General features: G+C 48.6%; 1 protein-coding gene and 1 pseudogene across 3 annotated transcripts in view; one reads left to right on the top strand and one right to left on the bottom strand.

Annotated features, from left to right (window-relative positions):
- The window catches only part of LOC132808045 (sulfhydryl oxidase 2-like), a 32,500-nt gene that overhangs the window by 615 nt on the left and 15,572 nt on the right, over window positions 1–16,313 (top strand). For 2 of the 3 annotated variants that reach the window (XM_060821960.1, XM_060821959.1), the window contains exon 2: window positions 2,883–2,987. In XM_060821960.1, coding sequence (XP_060677943.1) covers window positions 2,883–2,949 — 67 coding nt within the window. In that variant the 3' untranslated portion in view covers window positions 2,950–2,987. Of the gene's footprint in view, window positions 1–2,882; window positions 2,988–3,099; window positions 3,163–16,313 lie in introns of those variants that run through there. The other variant, XM_060821958.1, reaches the window with a different exon arrangement.
- Window positions 9,095–16,313, bottom strand: part of LOC132807998 (zinc finger protein 208-like) — a 216,732-nt pseudogene continuing 209,513 nt past the window's right edge.

A 16,313-nucleotide genomic window follows, 5' to 3' on the forward strand; every position in this document is an offset into this window, starting at 1 on the left:
ACTGTGTGTTTAATCCTTGTGCTGTTTGCCCCTCACTGTGTGTTTAATCCTTGTGCTGTTTGCCCCTCACTGTGTTTAATCCTTGTGCTGTTTACCCCTCACTGTGTGTTTAATCCTTGTGCTGTTTACTCTTTGCTGTTACTTGTGCAATTGCTGAGGGTAGTGTGTAAATACTAGTGAAGGATACTATGCACCAGCATGTATATGTTCCTCAGTCATTGAAGGGGCAGGACCTGTTGAGAATGGTTTGTAAAGCAGGTTGTGCACTAAGCCTTGTTAACATGGATATAGTTTGTTCATTGGAAAAGTTGACTTTATTATTTAGTCAGAGATGTACAGCACGGAAACATACCCCTTCAGTCCAATCTGTCCACGCCAACCAGATATCCTACATGAATCAAGTCCCCTTTGCCAGCACTATATCCCTCTAAACCATTCCTATTCATATACCCATCCAGATACCTTTTAAAGGCTGTAATTATACCGGCCTCCTCCACTTCCTGTGGCAGCTCATTCCATATCTGCACCACCCTTCTTCATGGAAACATTGCCCTTCAGGTACCTTTTATATCTTTGTGGCCTCACCCTAAACCTATGTCCTCTAGTTGTGAAGATCACCCCAACACGGAAGAAAAGACTTAAAAACATTGCTTTTGCATTTGTCTGGCTGCTCAATCAAATATCGAGCCACATGGGGGAAAAAAAATATCGCTCTGCCCTTTTGGATCTCCGATAGACATTTAGAAACTTCAAATCTGTCAATAACACCAGCATTGCTGCAGAGCATATTGTGTACACTCCTCGGTGTCAACAAGCAGGGCACCTGTTTGCCAATGTCACCAGAACATTGGGCGTGTTCCTCATTGTCGGCTGAAAAGGGGCAAAACCGACTTATGATGGACAAATAAGGATCACTGGAGAACCGGAAGGAGACTTGTCCTCCTGCCATTCGGAGCTCCCCTATTAGTCATGAGGTCTGAAGTTCCTGCCCCGCCTCTCTCTCAATGACGGTTGAGCTTCACTCAGACTGCAGCTTCCTTCCTCTGTCCAACATCTGTGAGTACAGCATTCTGTTTTCTCACCACCTTTTCCATTTAAGTTTCATTCTGGGGTTCAATTGTTGACTTGGAGCAACTGAAAGGAATGGGAGTGAATCCAGCGAGGGGACAGACTCTGGAAAAGTTAGTCCAAGCCTTTGTCTCAATTGGCAAAATAGACAGGCAGGAGACTGGAAGAACGCAGCAAGCCAGGCAGTATCAGGAGATGGAGAAGTAGAGGTATGTGGTGTAACCCTTGTTCAGGATTGGGGGTGGGTACAGGGAGAGCTGTGGAACAAGGGTGTGCTGGGGGCAGGGTGATGAAGTGAGGATAGGTGGAGACAGGTAGAGGGTACAATAGACAATAGGTGCAGGAGTCAGCTCTTCTGCCCTTCGAGCCAGCACCACCATTCATTATGATCATGACTGATCATCCTCAATCAGTATCCTGTTCCTGCCTTATCCCCATAACCTGGTTGGTGAATGGGAGGAAGGAATCTAGTTGGCAGGGAAGAGTGGAAGGGGCTGGGAAGTGAGTTGGGGGAATGGCATGGGAGATTATTTGAAATTGGAGAACTCAGTGTCGAGTCCTCCGGGCTGTGGACTGTTCAGACAAGATGAGGTTTTGTTCCTCCAATTTGTCAGAAGGGGAGTGGGAAGGGGCATGGAACGCATTGCCAGCAGAGGAAGGGACAGTAGATTCATTCAAGTGCATCCGAGCAGTAGGTCAGTCGAAGTTTTGGGCACAAGCTCTTCATCAGGAATGATGCGTGGATGTTCCGAGGGGCATCAGTGTCCTTCTGTGCCAGTTGTCAGACAGGTGCAGCAGGCAATGAGCAAGGCAAGTGGTGTATTAGCAAGAGGAATTGAGTTCAGAAGTGGGAATGTCTTCCAGCAGTTAGGGGGTCATTGAATATATTCAAGGCTGAGTTCACATGATTTTTATGTGGATGCTTGTGGGGGAAGGCAAGAAAATGGTTTTAAGACCAGTATCCAGTTTTAAGACAGTTCCAGAGTCAGACAGCAGAGAAACAGACCCTTCAGTCCAACTAGTTAATGCTGACTATGTTCTCAAACTAAACCAGTCCCACCTGCCAATGTTTCGGCCCATATCCCTCCAAACCTTTCCAATTCATGACGTTACTGAACCTGCATTCACCACTTCCTCTAGACATTTAGTCCTCACGTGGTTCCACTCTGTGTAAAAAAAATTGTGCCCTTTTTAAAATCTTTTTCTCCTGTCACCGTCAAAATTTGCTCCCTTGTCTTGAAACCCCTACCCTAGAGGAAGGACACCCTTCGTTCACCTCATCTCTCCCCACATGATTTTATAAACGTTGATGAGGTCACATCTCTACCTCCAATGCTCCAGTGAAAAAGTCCCAGCCCATCCACCTAGATGAAGGTAGAGTCCTGTCCCTCAGGATTCCCTCCAACAATGTGCCCACCACTGATGTCAGGCACTCTGGTCTATCGTTCCCTGGCTTGTCCTTACCACCCTTCTTAAACAGTGGCACCACGTTAGCCAACCTCCAGTCTTCTGGCACCTCACCTGACATGCACAGTATGCTCTATGGAGATGCTGTTTCTGATGGATGTAAAGTGTCCAAATGCCACAATTTCTCCCCCACTCACTTGACATAACCGTGCAGGCTCCTCGCTATTTGACGTTCATGTTACTTAGAGCCCTCATGATTATATCAATCTCAATGAGGTCACCCCCCAACCTCCTGTGCTCCAGTGAAGACAGTCTCAGCTTCTCCTTATAACTCAAACCCTCCAGTCCTGGCAACATCCTGGTAAATCTTTACTGAACCCTCTGTAATAGTATTCTTCCTATTACAGGGCCACCAGAAGCCTTCTCAGTACTCTACAAGTGACTTCACCAACATCCTGTACAACTTCAACATGATGTCCCAACTCCTTTATTCAATGGTGTGAACAATTAAGGTAAGTGTGCTGAATGCTTAACATCAATCTACATTTGTCAATATATCATATCAGTTGCATGACACTGTGACCTTTTGCTCTTAACTCTGCGTCTTATGATCCTGCTCCACAGCTACCCAATGAAGGAGCAGTGCTCCGAAAGCTAGTGCTTCCAAATAAAACTGTTGGACTATAACCCGGTGTTGTGATTTTTAAACCTTGTCCCACCTAGTCCAACAGCAGCACCTCCACCTCCTTTCTCATGAACACAGCCCATACCTCCCGGTGCTGCCAGTAAACTGCCAATGAAACGATGCAGTGCCTGCACTCCTGAAAAGTTTATAATTTCTAATGAAACCAGCTACCCATTCACTGCTCCATCTGATACACGACATTGGAAACTTAGTGCAGGAGGCTGCAAGAAATGAGCAGCTTTAAAACAAAAACCGCTTGGAGCTTTCAATGAGAGCCTGAGCCCAGCAGTACGTTCTGGTTACCTTTGTTGTGGCCCAACATTGTTCCAGCTTCAGATGCCCCCAGCAAAAGGGCAGAGAAAGAGTAGCTGTTTTTTAGACAGCTCAACAACAGGGGGAGGAGCAAGGGGCAGGGCAAGGCCAACAGCAGGCCCCCGCACTACGCCTGCATTGCCCTGCACAGTTTACAAAAATCCCTTCCCCTTCAGAGACTCCCCACAGTGTGGAAGCAGGCCACTCGACCCAAAGACTACACACCGATCCTCCAAAGGGTAACCCACCGCGCAATTCCCCTTACCCCTATTGCTCAACATTTACCCCTGACTAATGCACCTAACCTGCACATCCCTGGGCACTATGGGTATTTTAGTACTTGTCAATCCACCTGAACCTGGACAACTCGTATATGCCGACCAGATATCCCAACCCAATCTAGTCCCACCTGCCAGCACGGGGCCCATATTCCCCCAGTTGCCTTTTAAATGTTGCAATTGTACCAGCCTCCACCACTTCTTCTGGCAGCTCATTCCATACACGGACCACCCTCTAAATGAAAAGGTTTCCCCTTAGGTCTCTTTCATATCTTTCCCCTCTCACCTTAAACCTATGACCTCGAGTTCTGGACTCTCCCATCCCATGGAAAAGACTTTGTCTATCTATCCTATCCATGCCCCTCATGATTTTATAAACCTCTATAAGGTCACCCCTCAGCCTCTGACGCTCCAGGGAAAGCAGCCCCAGCCTGTTCTGTCTCTCCCTATAGCTTAAATCCTCCAGTCTTGGCAACATCCTTGTAAATCGTTTTAGATTAGATTAGATTACTTGCAGTGTGGAAACAGGCCCTTCGGCCCAACAAGTCCACCCCGACCCATCGAAGCGTATACCACCCAGACCCATACTCCGGGGGTTTGCAAGGACTGCCACAAACACTACGTAGGACAAACAGGAAGAAAGTTAGCCACCAAGATACACGAACACCAGCTAGCCACAAAAAGACACGACCCTCTATCCCTCGTAGCCCTACATACGGATGAAAAAAACCACCACTTCGACTGGGACAACATCTATCCTGGAACAGGCTAAGCAAAGACATGCCAGAGAATTCCGAGAGGCCTGGCACTCCAACCACAACGCCATAAACAAACACATAGATCGAGATACCATCTATCAATCCCTCAGAAAATGAACAGGAAATGACATCACCACAAACCCCAGGAACCCGATCCAGGACAAACATATAAATAGAAAGCAGGAGACAACAGCTTCGCTTCATTTGGAGGTCACCACTGATGATGTTACCTGGCCAGGTAATGAAACGACTGGATATCAAACCTACAGCTCAGCAAGCAAACCTACACCCTGAACCTCAACCTGAGCTACAAACCTTCACAAACCTGTAAACCTTCACTAAGATTCCTGGGAGTCCCCTATTTCTGGTTTACTTCCTCATGAACAAACATTAAGCACGTGCAACTATTTATTTATGATTTTGTTTCATTTTTCTTGTTTGATTCCCTGCTATGACTACACCTTCTATTAGGATAGTTGACAGGCTGGGAGATTGTGGCTTGGGTCTTGATTGAATATTTTATCGTTCCAGAAGTTATAAAAGGCGGGGTCAAAGCTTTAGCAGAAATCCAGCAGAGCTGAGAACAGACCGACATCTTAGTCTGTGGGAACAGGGAGATCAACAGAGGATAGAGAAATCAGGACCTGAAACCAGACCAGCCTGTGATCAGTGCTTTGATTAGCAGCATCCTTCTACATCAGTCAATGCCAGTTGTCAGACAGGTGCAGCAAGGCAAGTGGTATATTAGCAGGCTGGACTGAGATTAGAACTGGGGATGTCTTCCTGCAGTTAGGGAGTCATTGAATTTATTCAAGGCTGAGTTCATCTGATTTTTGAACAATAAAGTGTGGATTTTTATGTTGTGTGCATGAGGGCTTTTTGTGGTTTGTGTTGGATGCAGGTACAGGAACCACATTTAAAGTGGAAGGCAAGAAAATGGTTTTAAGACCACGACAGAACAGTTACGGTCAGACAGCACAGAAACGGACCCTTCAGTCCAACTATTCCATGCTGACTATGTTCTCAAACTAAACTAGTGCCACTTGCCAGTGTTTGGCCCATATACCTCCACACCTTCCCTATTCATGTACTTATCCACATGTCTTTTAAACGTTGCATCTGAACATGCATCCACCACTTCCTCTTTACATTCACTCAATACGTGAAACACCGTTTATAAACAAACTTTTCCCTGATAGTGTCCATTCCATGGATTCATTCTCTTTCCTTTCAGTTGCTGCAAGTCATAAATTGAAGCCCAGAATGAAAAAAATGGAAAAGGAGTTGTGAAGAGAGTACCTTACTCACAGATGGTTGACAGAGTAAGGAGGTTGCAGTCTGGAGCAAACCTGAAATGTCGATTTTCCTGCTCCTCGGACGCTGCCTGACCTGCAGTGCTTTGCCAGTACCACTCTAATCTTGATCCTGATCTCCAGCATCTGCAGTTCTCACTTTCTCCTGTAAGAAATCAGCAGTTTTAAACCAAAAACCTGTTGCAGTTTAAAGCTGTCATTGAGCGTCTGAGCTCAGTGTGAAGTTCAGGTAATCTTTATTGTGACCCTACTTTGTTACAGCTTCAGAATCTCCCAGCAGAAAGGCAGAGAAAAAGTAGCAATGTTTTAAAAAACAGCTCAAGGTCAAAGTGCAACCCCTCACTTTCTCCATTATTGGTCACCACTGAGTTGTCCCTTTGTAATTGGATCCTTGGTATAGCCTTAACCTGGAGGGAGTATTGCCTCACTCAGCAATTTCAACCTGTATCCAAGTAAGTTGGATGAGCAGCGTAGAGTCAACCAGACTACTGTGGGTCTGGAGTCACGTGTAGGCCAGACCGGGTAAAGGATGCAGCTGGGACGACTGCTCTAATAACTGCTCAAGTCTTCCCTAAAAAAGAACTGAGTGAATCAGATGGGGGTTTTCTTCCACCCCCACCCCACCGACAATGGTTTCACTGTTAGATTCTGAACTCCAGATTTATGACCAAATTCCAATTCCACCATCTGTCGCGGTGGGAATCGAACTCGGGAGCCACTGGAACTGGGTTGATTGTCAGTTGGTAAAGGCACTCGGCCGTCTTTCTTTCATTCCCCCTGCAATGCCACGTGATCCCGCTGGTAGGTCAGCAAGGAGGCGGCCTGGGTAAAGGCCTTCCCGCACTCGGGGCAGCTTAAGGGCCTCTTCCCCATGTGGATCCACTGGTGGGTCTGGATGTTGGAGGAATCGCTGAAGCCCTTCCCACAGTCAGGGCAGGGGAACGGCCTCTCCCCAGTGTGACTGCGCCAATGAGTCTCCAGAGCAGACGGGAAACAAGCCTTTCCTACAGTCGCCACACTTCCATGGCTTCTCCACAGGGCGGGATTCCTCGGGTTTCTCCATGGCCGAAGCTTCAGCCCCACACAAACGCATGTGGAGCTTCTCTCCACCGTGAATTCCTCTTTCCAAACCGTAGAGCTGTTACACGCTCCTCACTCAGTGCGCTGCAACGGTAGGGTCTCTCATCCAGTCCCACTGATGCTGAAAACGTACCCAAACAGGAACCAAAAAGCTTTGCTCCTTCTCACAGAATCATAGTTGAAAACTGTTGCGGTCCCGATGGATTGAATGACTGTCAGACATGGACGTCAAAGTAAGGACTGCAGACGCTGGAGAGTAAGAGTCAGTAAGTGCGGCGCTTGAAAAGCACAGCAGGTCAGGCAGCATCCGAGGAGCAGGAGAGTTGACGTTTTGGGCGTAAGGCCTTCATCTGTTGATTATGAAACTTCCATCTTCAGATCCTGAAATGTAAAAAGAGATTACAAAAGTCATCCCTATACTCAGTGGTGTGAACAATGAAGGCAATGTTGCGAAATGCCGTCTGAAAACCACCCTGTCGAGCAGTGATGCAACTTCCAAAGAACTATGTACCTGAACACCGCCATCCCCCACCTCCATGTCTATCTGTTCTCTAACATGACTCATGGCCCAACCATTATCTGTACAAGTCCTTGTTTTACCAAAAATGCAACCCCTTGCTTTTATTAAGCCTCTCTCTCTCACACATACTCTATCTCTCAGACAGACACACACACACACACAGCCCTCAACACTCTCTCACACTCACAGCCTCATACTCCATCACACTCTCACTTTCCCAAGCATGCACAACACACTTCTGTGCACACTCACAAACACACATGCACACACTCTCACTCTCTCATGCACGCGCACACACTACTCTGTGGGTTGAAATTGTATTGGCAGAATTATATTTGCAGATACATTCAATTTTGTTCAAAAAGCACACAATCTGCAGGCAGTCAATGCATGTAATATTTTACAAATTCCGACTTTGGAAACAGAACCAGTCTGATTCACGATTGGAATATTGACAGACTCAAATCTCACACCTTTAATGCATTGTCTGAGCGGAGATGCCTTTTTTTTAATAAAACCTTATGTCATCTCAAGAACATTGTTACATATTAATGAACAAAGCCCGCACCCATTCTAAGAGATGAAGACTATCTAAGTTTGTTCAATATATTCTATCAGTTGCATGACACTGATCTTTTGATATAAGTTCTGTGTCTTATGATGCTGTTCCATGAGGCAAGATGGTACAGATGAGGCGATAGAGAATTACAGATCACCGAGGAAGGATTTAAAGAGAGAGTTAAGAAGAGCAAAGAGAGGACACGAGCAGTCTTAGGCAAATAGAATAAAAGAGAACCCTAAAGCTTCCCATAGGCATGTGAGGAATAAAAGGTTGATTAGGGTAGGAATAGGGCCAGTCAAAGACAGAAGCAGGAAGTGGAGTGTGGACACTGTAGAGATCGGAGAGGTGCTAAATGAACATTTCTCATCGGTTTTCACTCAGGAAAAAAATGAGGTACGAGATATTAGACTCAAAAGTATCAAGGTTAGTTACACACAGGTGTTATCAATTCGAGAAGGAGTGAAAGTAGACAAGTCCCTGGGCTGGATGGGATTTATCTGAGGATTCTCTGGGAAGCTAGGGAGGAGATAGCAGAGCCTTTGGCTTTGATATTTGAGTCGTCATTGTCTACGGGTTTAGTACCTGAGGACTAGAGGATTGCAAATGTTGTGCCCTTATTCAAGAGAGGGTATAACTACAAATTGAGGAGTGATAGCTTTAAGACAGATGTCAGAGGCAAGTTCTTTATACAGAGAGTGGTAAGGGTGTGGAATGCCCTACCTGCTAAGGTGGTCAACTCAGCCACATTAGGGAGATTTAAACAATCCTTAGATAAGTGCATGGATGATTTTGGGATCGTGTAGGGGGACGAGCTGAGAATAGTTCACAGGTCGGCGCAACATCGAGGGCCGAAGGGCCTGTTCTGCGCTGGATTGTTCTATGTTCTAAACTTAGTGCAGGAGGCTGAAAGAAATGAGCAGCTTTAAAACAAAAACCTCTTGGAGCTCAAAGCTTTCAATGAGAGTCTGAGCCCGGTGGTAAGTTCAGGTAACCTTTATTGCAACCCAACTTTGTTACAGCTTCAGATCCCCCCAGCAAAAAGGCAGAGAAAAAGTAGTTGCTTTTTGAACAGCTCAAGGTGAAAGTGCACACACCACACCTCCCCTGGCCCCATCCCCACCCCCCTCACTGTCTTTACTATTGGCCAGCACCAAGTTGTCCCTTTGTAATTGGATCCTTGGTACAGCTGTAACCCGGAGGAAGTATTGCCTCACTCAGCAATTTCAACCCATACCCTGTCTCCAAGTAAGTTTCTCCCCGCTCCTTTGCCAGTGGGGGGAGGGCAGTGTAGAGTCAACCAGACTGCTGTGGGTCTGGAGTCACGTGTAGGCCAGACCGGGTAAAGGATGCAGCTGGAACGACCGAGTGAATCCTTTCCCACAATGGCCGTTCCCTTCCCTAACAAGGGAGAGAGTGAATCAGATGGGGGCTTTCTCCCCCACACCACCCCCTCCCTGAAACGGTCTCATCGTTAGATTCCGAACTCCATATTTCTGACCGAATACCAATTCTGCCATCTGTCGTGGCGGGATTCGAACCCGGGAGTCCCCGGAACCGGGTGGATAGTCCGGTCGATAATGGGACTCGGCCGTCACTCCTTCACTCCCCCTGCAATGGCACGTGAACTCGCTGGTGTCTCCGCAGGTTGGAGGAGCAGGTGAAGCCCTTCCCGCAGTGAGGGCAGGTGTACGGTCTCTCCCCTGTGTGGATCCGCTGGTGCCTCAGCAGGGAGGAAGATGTGCTGAAGCCCTTCCCACACTGAGGGCAGGTGTACGGTCTCTCCCCGGTATGGATCCGCAGATGCTTCATCAGGGAGGAGATGTCGGTCAAGGCCTTCCCGCACTCTGGGCAGCTGATGGGCTTCTCCCCCGTGTGGATCCGCTGGTGTCTCCGCAGGTGGGAGGAGTAGGTGAAGCCCTTCCCGCACTGAGAGCAGGTGTACGGTCTCTCCCCTGTGTGGACCCGCTGGTGGGTCAGCAGGCCGGAGGAATACCTGAAGCCCTTCCCGCAGTGAGGGCAGGTGTACGGTCTCTCCCCTGTGTGGACATGCAGGTGGGTCAGCAGGTGGGAGGATGTGCTGAAGGCCTTCCCGCACTGAGAGCAGGTAAAGGGCATCTCCCCCGTGTGGATCCGCTGATGCTTCATCAGGGAGGAGATGTCGGTAAAGGCCTTCCTGCATTTGGGGCAGCTAAAGGACCTCTCCCTGGTGTGGACACGCCGGTGGCTCCGCAAGGCAGAGACGCGGGTAAAGGCCTTCCCACACTCGGGGCAGCTGAAGGGCCTCTCCCCCGCGTGGAAACGCCGGTGGGTCCACAAGATGGAGGAATACCTGAAGGCCTTCCCACACTCAGGGCAGCTGAAGGGCCTTTCCCCCGCGTGGAAACGCCGGTGGGTCCGCAAGGTGGAGGAATACCTGAAGGCCTTCCCACACTCAGGGCAGCTGAACGGCCTCTCTCCCGTGTGGACATGCTGGTGGCTCAGCAGGGTGGAGGAAGTGCTGAAGGCCTTCCCACACTCTGGGCAGCTGAAGGGCCTTTCCCCTGTGTGGCCCCGCTGGTGGGCCAGCAGGTGGGAGGAATGTCTGAAGGCCTTCCCGCGGTCGGTGCAGGGGAATGGCCTCTCCCCGGTGTGACTGCGCCGATGAGTCTCCAGGGCAGACGGGACGCGGAAGCCTTTCCCACAGTCACCACACTTCCACGGTTTCTCCACGGGGCGGGATTCCTCGGGTTTCTCCATGGCCAAAGCTTCAGCTGCACACAAACACGTGTAGAACTCCTCCCTGCCGTGAAATCCCCTTCCCAGGCCGTATAACTGTTTCAGGCTCCACACACAGTGCGCTGCAACAGTGGGGTCTCTTGTCCAGTCCCACCTGATGTTGAAAACGTCCTCAAACAGGAATCAAAAAGCGTTGATCCCTCTCACAGAAATCAAAATCAAAAATTGTTGTGGTCCCGGTGGATTGAGTGACTGTCAGACATTAACATCAAAGTGAAGACTGCAGACGCTGGAGAGTCAGTCAAAAAATATGGCGCTGGAAAAACAGCAGGTCAGGCAGCGTCCGAGGAGCAGGAGAGTCAATGTTTCGGGCATAAGCCCTTCATCTGTTGATTTTGAAACTTCAGTCTTCAGATTTTCAAATACTCTGCAAAAAGAGATTACAAAAGTCATCACTATCAGTGCAGGGTAGAAATTCAGAACAAGCAACTCTACTTTCTGTGGAATATTCTTTTGTTGTTCCACAAAATTGAAAGCACCATCCCACTCTCCCTTCCCCTCTGTTCTCACTCCGCTCTAACTAATTCCCCTGAAGGTGCTGATTCAGGATCTTACAGGGACAGAAAAAGCAAAAACATCAAGACTGACATCTCTCTGAATTTTGGATGCCTTCACCTGAAAGTTAATATCTTTCACAACACTGAGAGTGAGCAGGTCTGATTTTGGGAAGCAAAAACAAAGTGCCAATTCAGGGTGAACCTGCAATGCAGCTTCTTGAGGAAGGACCAGACACAAAATGGTTAACGACCCCGGGAAGGTGGGAGCAAAATGAGACATCAAGGCATTAACACCGATACACTTCAGTCAAACTCTTCTGCTCCCAGTCAGGGCAAAACATGCCCTGAAAGTCCAGCCTTCACAACCACACTTCTGCTTTCACTGAAGACCATTAGAATCACACAGCACGGAAACAGACCCTTTGGCCCAACCTGACCAGATATCCGAAATTAATCTAGTCACGTTTGCTATCACTTGGCCCCGATATGGGCTGGGTGCTGGCAGCTGGGACTAAATTGGGTTGGCTATCTTGTCAGCAAGGACGAGTTGGACCGAAGGGTCTGTTTCCGTGCTGTACATCTCGATGACTCCAGTCGCATTTGCCATCACTTGGCCCTGACCCATCTGAACCCTTCATATTCAGATGCCCGTCCAAGAGCCTTTTGACATATCATCGTACCAGCACCCACCACTTCCTCTGGCAGCTCACGCCATCGCTCAAGCGACTCCACGTTGAAAGTGTCTGGTCTGGTGCACCAGATGACATCAGGATAATCTCAGATCGTTCCAGGTCGCATTGATACTCAGTCAGTGGCTTTCCCGATCAGGATGTTGTACGTGATCATACAGGTCAGTGGGTAGGCGATCCCCCACCTCTTAGTTCAAGTATCTCTACGAGAACTCCCTTGCTGGAGGGTCCCTTGGAGACACTTCAACTGGACTTCATTGAGTTGTAGAAATGAGTTGAGATGCTGTAAATATGTTTTGCTTATTGTTGATGTCTTTTCTAAGTGGATTGAAGCCTACCCTCTTCCTAACACTACTGCTGAGTCTGTGGTGAAGATTTTGTTTAAGGAAATAATTCCTTCAGTATACCTGCGTGCATTAGCTCGGACAATGGACCACACTTTGTAGGTAATATTAACGGAGAACTCTGTTCCCAGCTTTGTATTTGTCGGCAACTGCATGGTGCTTATCATCCTCAGGCGGCCGGCCTTGGTGAATGTTTTAACCAGACTCAAGACTAAACTTGCCAAATTAATGGCTGAGTCTGGCCTCTCCTGGTTATGCTAATCCCTGTGGCCTCATTCCAGATGGGATCCATGTCTGTGGGCAAGACGTGACTGTCTTCAGCTGAGAATCTCTCTGGTCACCCCCTCCGTACCCCTTGGAACGATTCGGCTCCCTTCGCAGTCCCCTTCCACCACATGACCGAAGAAATGGTTGGTTATGTTCTTGCTCTGACTAGTGTTATGCGTGCCTTTCACACCCAGGAGCGTGCAGCCTACAGCGATGTTCCCTCCCTTTCAGCCTCGTCACGGGTAGAGCCTGGTTCGTTGGTGCTCGTCAAGACCTGGACTTGCAAAGGTCTCCAACCTCGTTGGGATGGTCCCTTCCAGGTTTTACTTCCCACCCCTACGGCGGTCAAAGTCGCTGGGCACTCAAGCTTGGGTCCAACTGCACCATTGTAAATTGATTGACTGCACCAATCAAAAGTGGGGAAGAGGAGGAGAGAATACTGGAATCCCAACAAAAGGAGAGGACCCTGTCCAGTTGGGTTTTTGAATTTTGCTGTTGTTCTAATGTTAATCTTATTACAGATACTTGAACTAAGAGGAGGGACATGTGGGGGAATCGCCTATCTCCCCACCTTTCTGATCACGTACAACATCCTGATGGGGAAAGCCACTAAGTATGGATGTGACCAGGAATGATCAGAGATTATCCACCACCCATGCTGAGGAGATGTCGTCCAGTGCACCGGACCAGACGCCTTTGACGTGTGGGACGTGATGAAGATTGATTATTGCAATGGACTCTTACATCAGAAAGACCAGATGGTCCATCTGGACAGTAGAAATCAGTGGGAGTTACCATGTCGTTACCATGGTTTTTTTATTTTACCTGCAGACGCAAGCCTAGTGAGGATAAAAATGATCAACCCCGTTATTATGGTAAATATTTTAAGGATGCCTGGGAACACCATCCCATTTTGCAGGACGGGCCGACTCGAGAAAAGGGAAGCCTGATAGGGGAAACTCCACAATCCGCAAACAACTTATTTATACAGGCCCACAGAACGCTCTTCACCCCAGAGGCAGGAGTATGTTACTCCTCTCTATCAGGAGATGACTTACTTGCCCAGTCCCCAGTCCCCGATTCCATACTATTCGTCAGTCTTCCTACTGCCGACCCTGCGAATTGAAATATCACTTTCCAATAGCTCCGGTCTGTGTATACAAACAGCTGGTGTAACACTGGCTGGGGTACAGCAGGCCTTATGCGGTACATGGACCTGGAACGGAACCCTTCCCTTGCGCATTTATAGGCCTTTTCTCTTTTCAGAATCTGATATTGTCACCAAGACCATGTACAATAGAGCTAAGGGAGAGCCCAATGGGAACAGCATTCTGAGGACCATTGTCTCCTATACAGTGCGGGTGCTCGAGTCACTTGGCCCATTTTTTACAGCGCTCAAGCGAATCCTCTTGCAAAACGTTGACCCTTTGCTCCTGTATATCTGACCAGACCCCCTGCTGTAACATTTCAGTAACCTATTTTGACAAACTCTCCCTAATCTACCCCAAATGAGACTATTATTTCTTCAGCTGAGGTAAAGCTACCAATTTCCTTGTCATGGATGGCAAAGATGTCCCTCATAACATCAATATCGGAGACCTTGTTCCCACAACAGTACCTTGTCCTGGTCAGTGGACAAGTCGATGGAACCTCCATCTGAGGAGAATGCAGCGGTCGGTCTCAGCCAACTTTACTCCGACTGGAAGGATCCCAATGGACTGGGTAACAATACAGGACACCCAATAGGCTGGGGAATCCAGAGTACCCTGAGGTTGGAAGGATCGGCAGGGGTGACAAGTCAAAAGAACCGCAATTCCCTCTTTTGTGGCCTGACCATTCGAGGAAATAAGACTAAAGAGGCTCTGGAACAGAGTAAACTGGGATTATCAGACCTGTGTCTTTACTCTATGCAGAATCGGTATGCTTAGACTATACACTCGCCCGGGAGGGTGAAGTCTGCACCACTGTCCAAGATAAATGCACTATGGGCATTCCCGATCTCACTGGCAATATTACTAAGATACAAGAAGAGATCCGGGTATTCCTTGACAGAATGACTGAAGGGTGCAGTTGGGGAGACTGCAGGTCCGGCTGATGGTACAAGTGGCTTATCAATTTAGCTATTTATGTTTGTCGGTATTGGTATTGTTAGGTATTTAATTGCTCGGCTTATGAGGTCCCTTAGTGATATAGATTTGCCCCAGAAGATGCACCTTTTGCGATCCGATGGCTCACCCACATGTGTCGATGGCGATGATAAATACGACCAGATAAGCTGCGAAGATGGTGGTGCCGCTCTACAGGATGTTGATGGCTGGACCACCTTGAAGGGCATTCGTTTGGACCAGCCTTCTCTTTCAGTGATCGCGGTGCAATCAAAGGGAGGAATGAGGGTGTGGGCATCTGGGTGATAAAGTCTACAGCCTTAAAACTTGTCATTAAACATTTAGACTAAAATGTAATGCTGAATTATTGAACACATTTACTGCACTAGAAAATAAACAGGCAGGAAGGCTCAGAAAGAGGAGAGAACTTAAAGATAGGGACACCTGGGCTCACCAAGTGATAACAGGATGCTGTAAGGCAATTAAGAAGGTTTGCCTCAGCATCGGTGAATCTGTGTGAACAGGACACCAAGTGATAACATTCACAGCCGTTCCCTTGTGAGACCATTTTAGTGCTGAGGCTGTTGAATCCCGTAGAAAATTAACTCTTAGTGCTTATCTGCTCTGGATTGAAATGAATGGCATTTTGGGACTTTATGATGATATTGAGTAGCCATTACTGGTTATTAAATACAAACTCTGTAAAAGGAAATACTGATAAAGTTTTACCTTACTTGCTGCAGCCGACACTCCAGCGGAGGCAATAGGCCGCGGACACACTTCCGTCTTCGGGACGGCCTCGGCCCCGCCCCCTCCGGCGCCAATGCGACACGTAAACCCCGCCCCCTCAGAACGCAGCACGTAAACCCCGCCCCTTCCGAACAAAGCTCGTAATACCCGCCCCTTCCGAACGCAGCTTGTAAACCCCGCCCCTTCCGAACAAAGCTCGTAATACCCGCCCCTTCCGAATGCAGCTTGTAAACCCCGCCCCTTCCGAACAAAGCTCGTAATACCCGCCCCTTCCGAACGCAGCTTGTAAACCCCGCCCCTTCCGAACAAAGCTCGTAAACCCTGGCCCTTCGAGACAAAGCCCCGCCTCTTGGAACCACACTTCCTTCCCCCTTCCGCACCAAAACCCACCCCTTCCCTGGACCCCGCGCGAATAAAAACCACGCCCCCTTCCCCCACGAGCAACTGCCCACAAAGCCGCGCGCCTCCAGGCTCAACGCACCGCATCGCCCCGCCCACTAGCGCGCGTTCCTTTCACGAGACACGCCCCGCCCATGAGCAACACCCTCCCGCTAAAACCCGCCCCCAGGCTAAACCCCGCCCCTCCTGGTAAACCCCGCCCACCCAGGTGTGTTTGGAAGCACTAGCCTCTGCAGCGCTGCTCCTTCTGCGGGGAGCTGTGCTGCAGGATCATAAGGCACAGAATTAATAGCAACAGATCACAGCGTCATGCAACCGACGCAATATTTGGAACAAACCTGGATCGCTGCTGAGTCCTTCATCTTTTAAAACAGGTTGCAGGTTTTAGTTCATCAATATATAAATTCCAGAACTTTAGATCAGATTCCTACAGTGTGGAAACAGGCCCTTCGGCCCAACAAGTCCACACCGACCCGCCGAAGAACAAAACACCCAGCCCCATTC

The sequence above is a fragment of the Hemiscyllium ocellatum genome, assembly GCF_020745735.1.
Source record: "Hemiscyllium ocellatum isolate sHemOce1 chromosome 27 unlocalized genomic scaffold, sHemOce1.pat.X.cur. SUPER_27_unloc_3, whole genome shotgun sequence".
Taxonomy (NCBI): Eukaryota; Metazoa; Chordata; class Chondrichthyes; order Orectolobiformes; family Hemiscylliidae; genus Hemiscyllium; species Hemiscyllium ocellatum.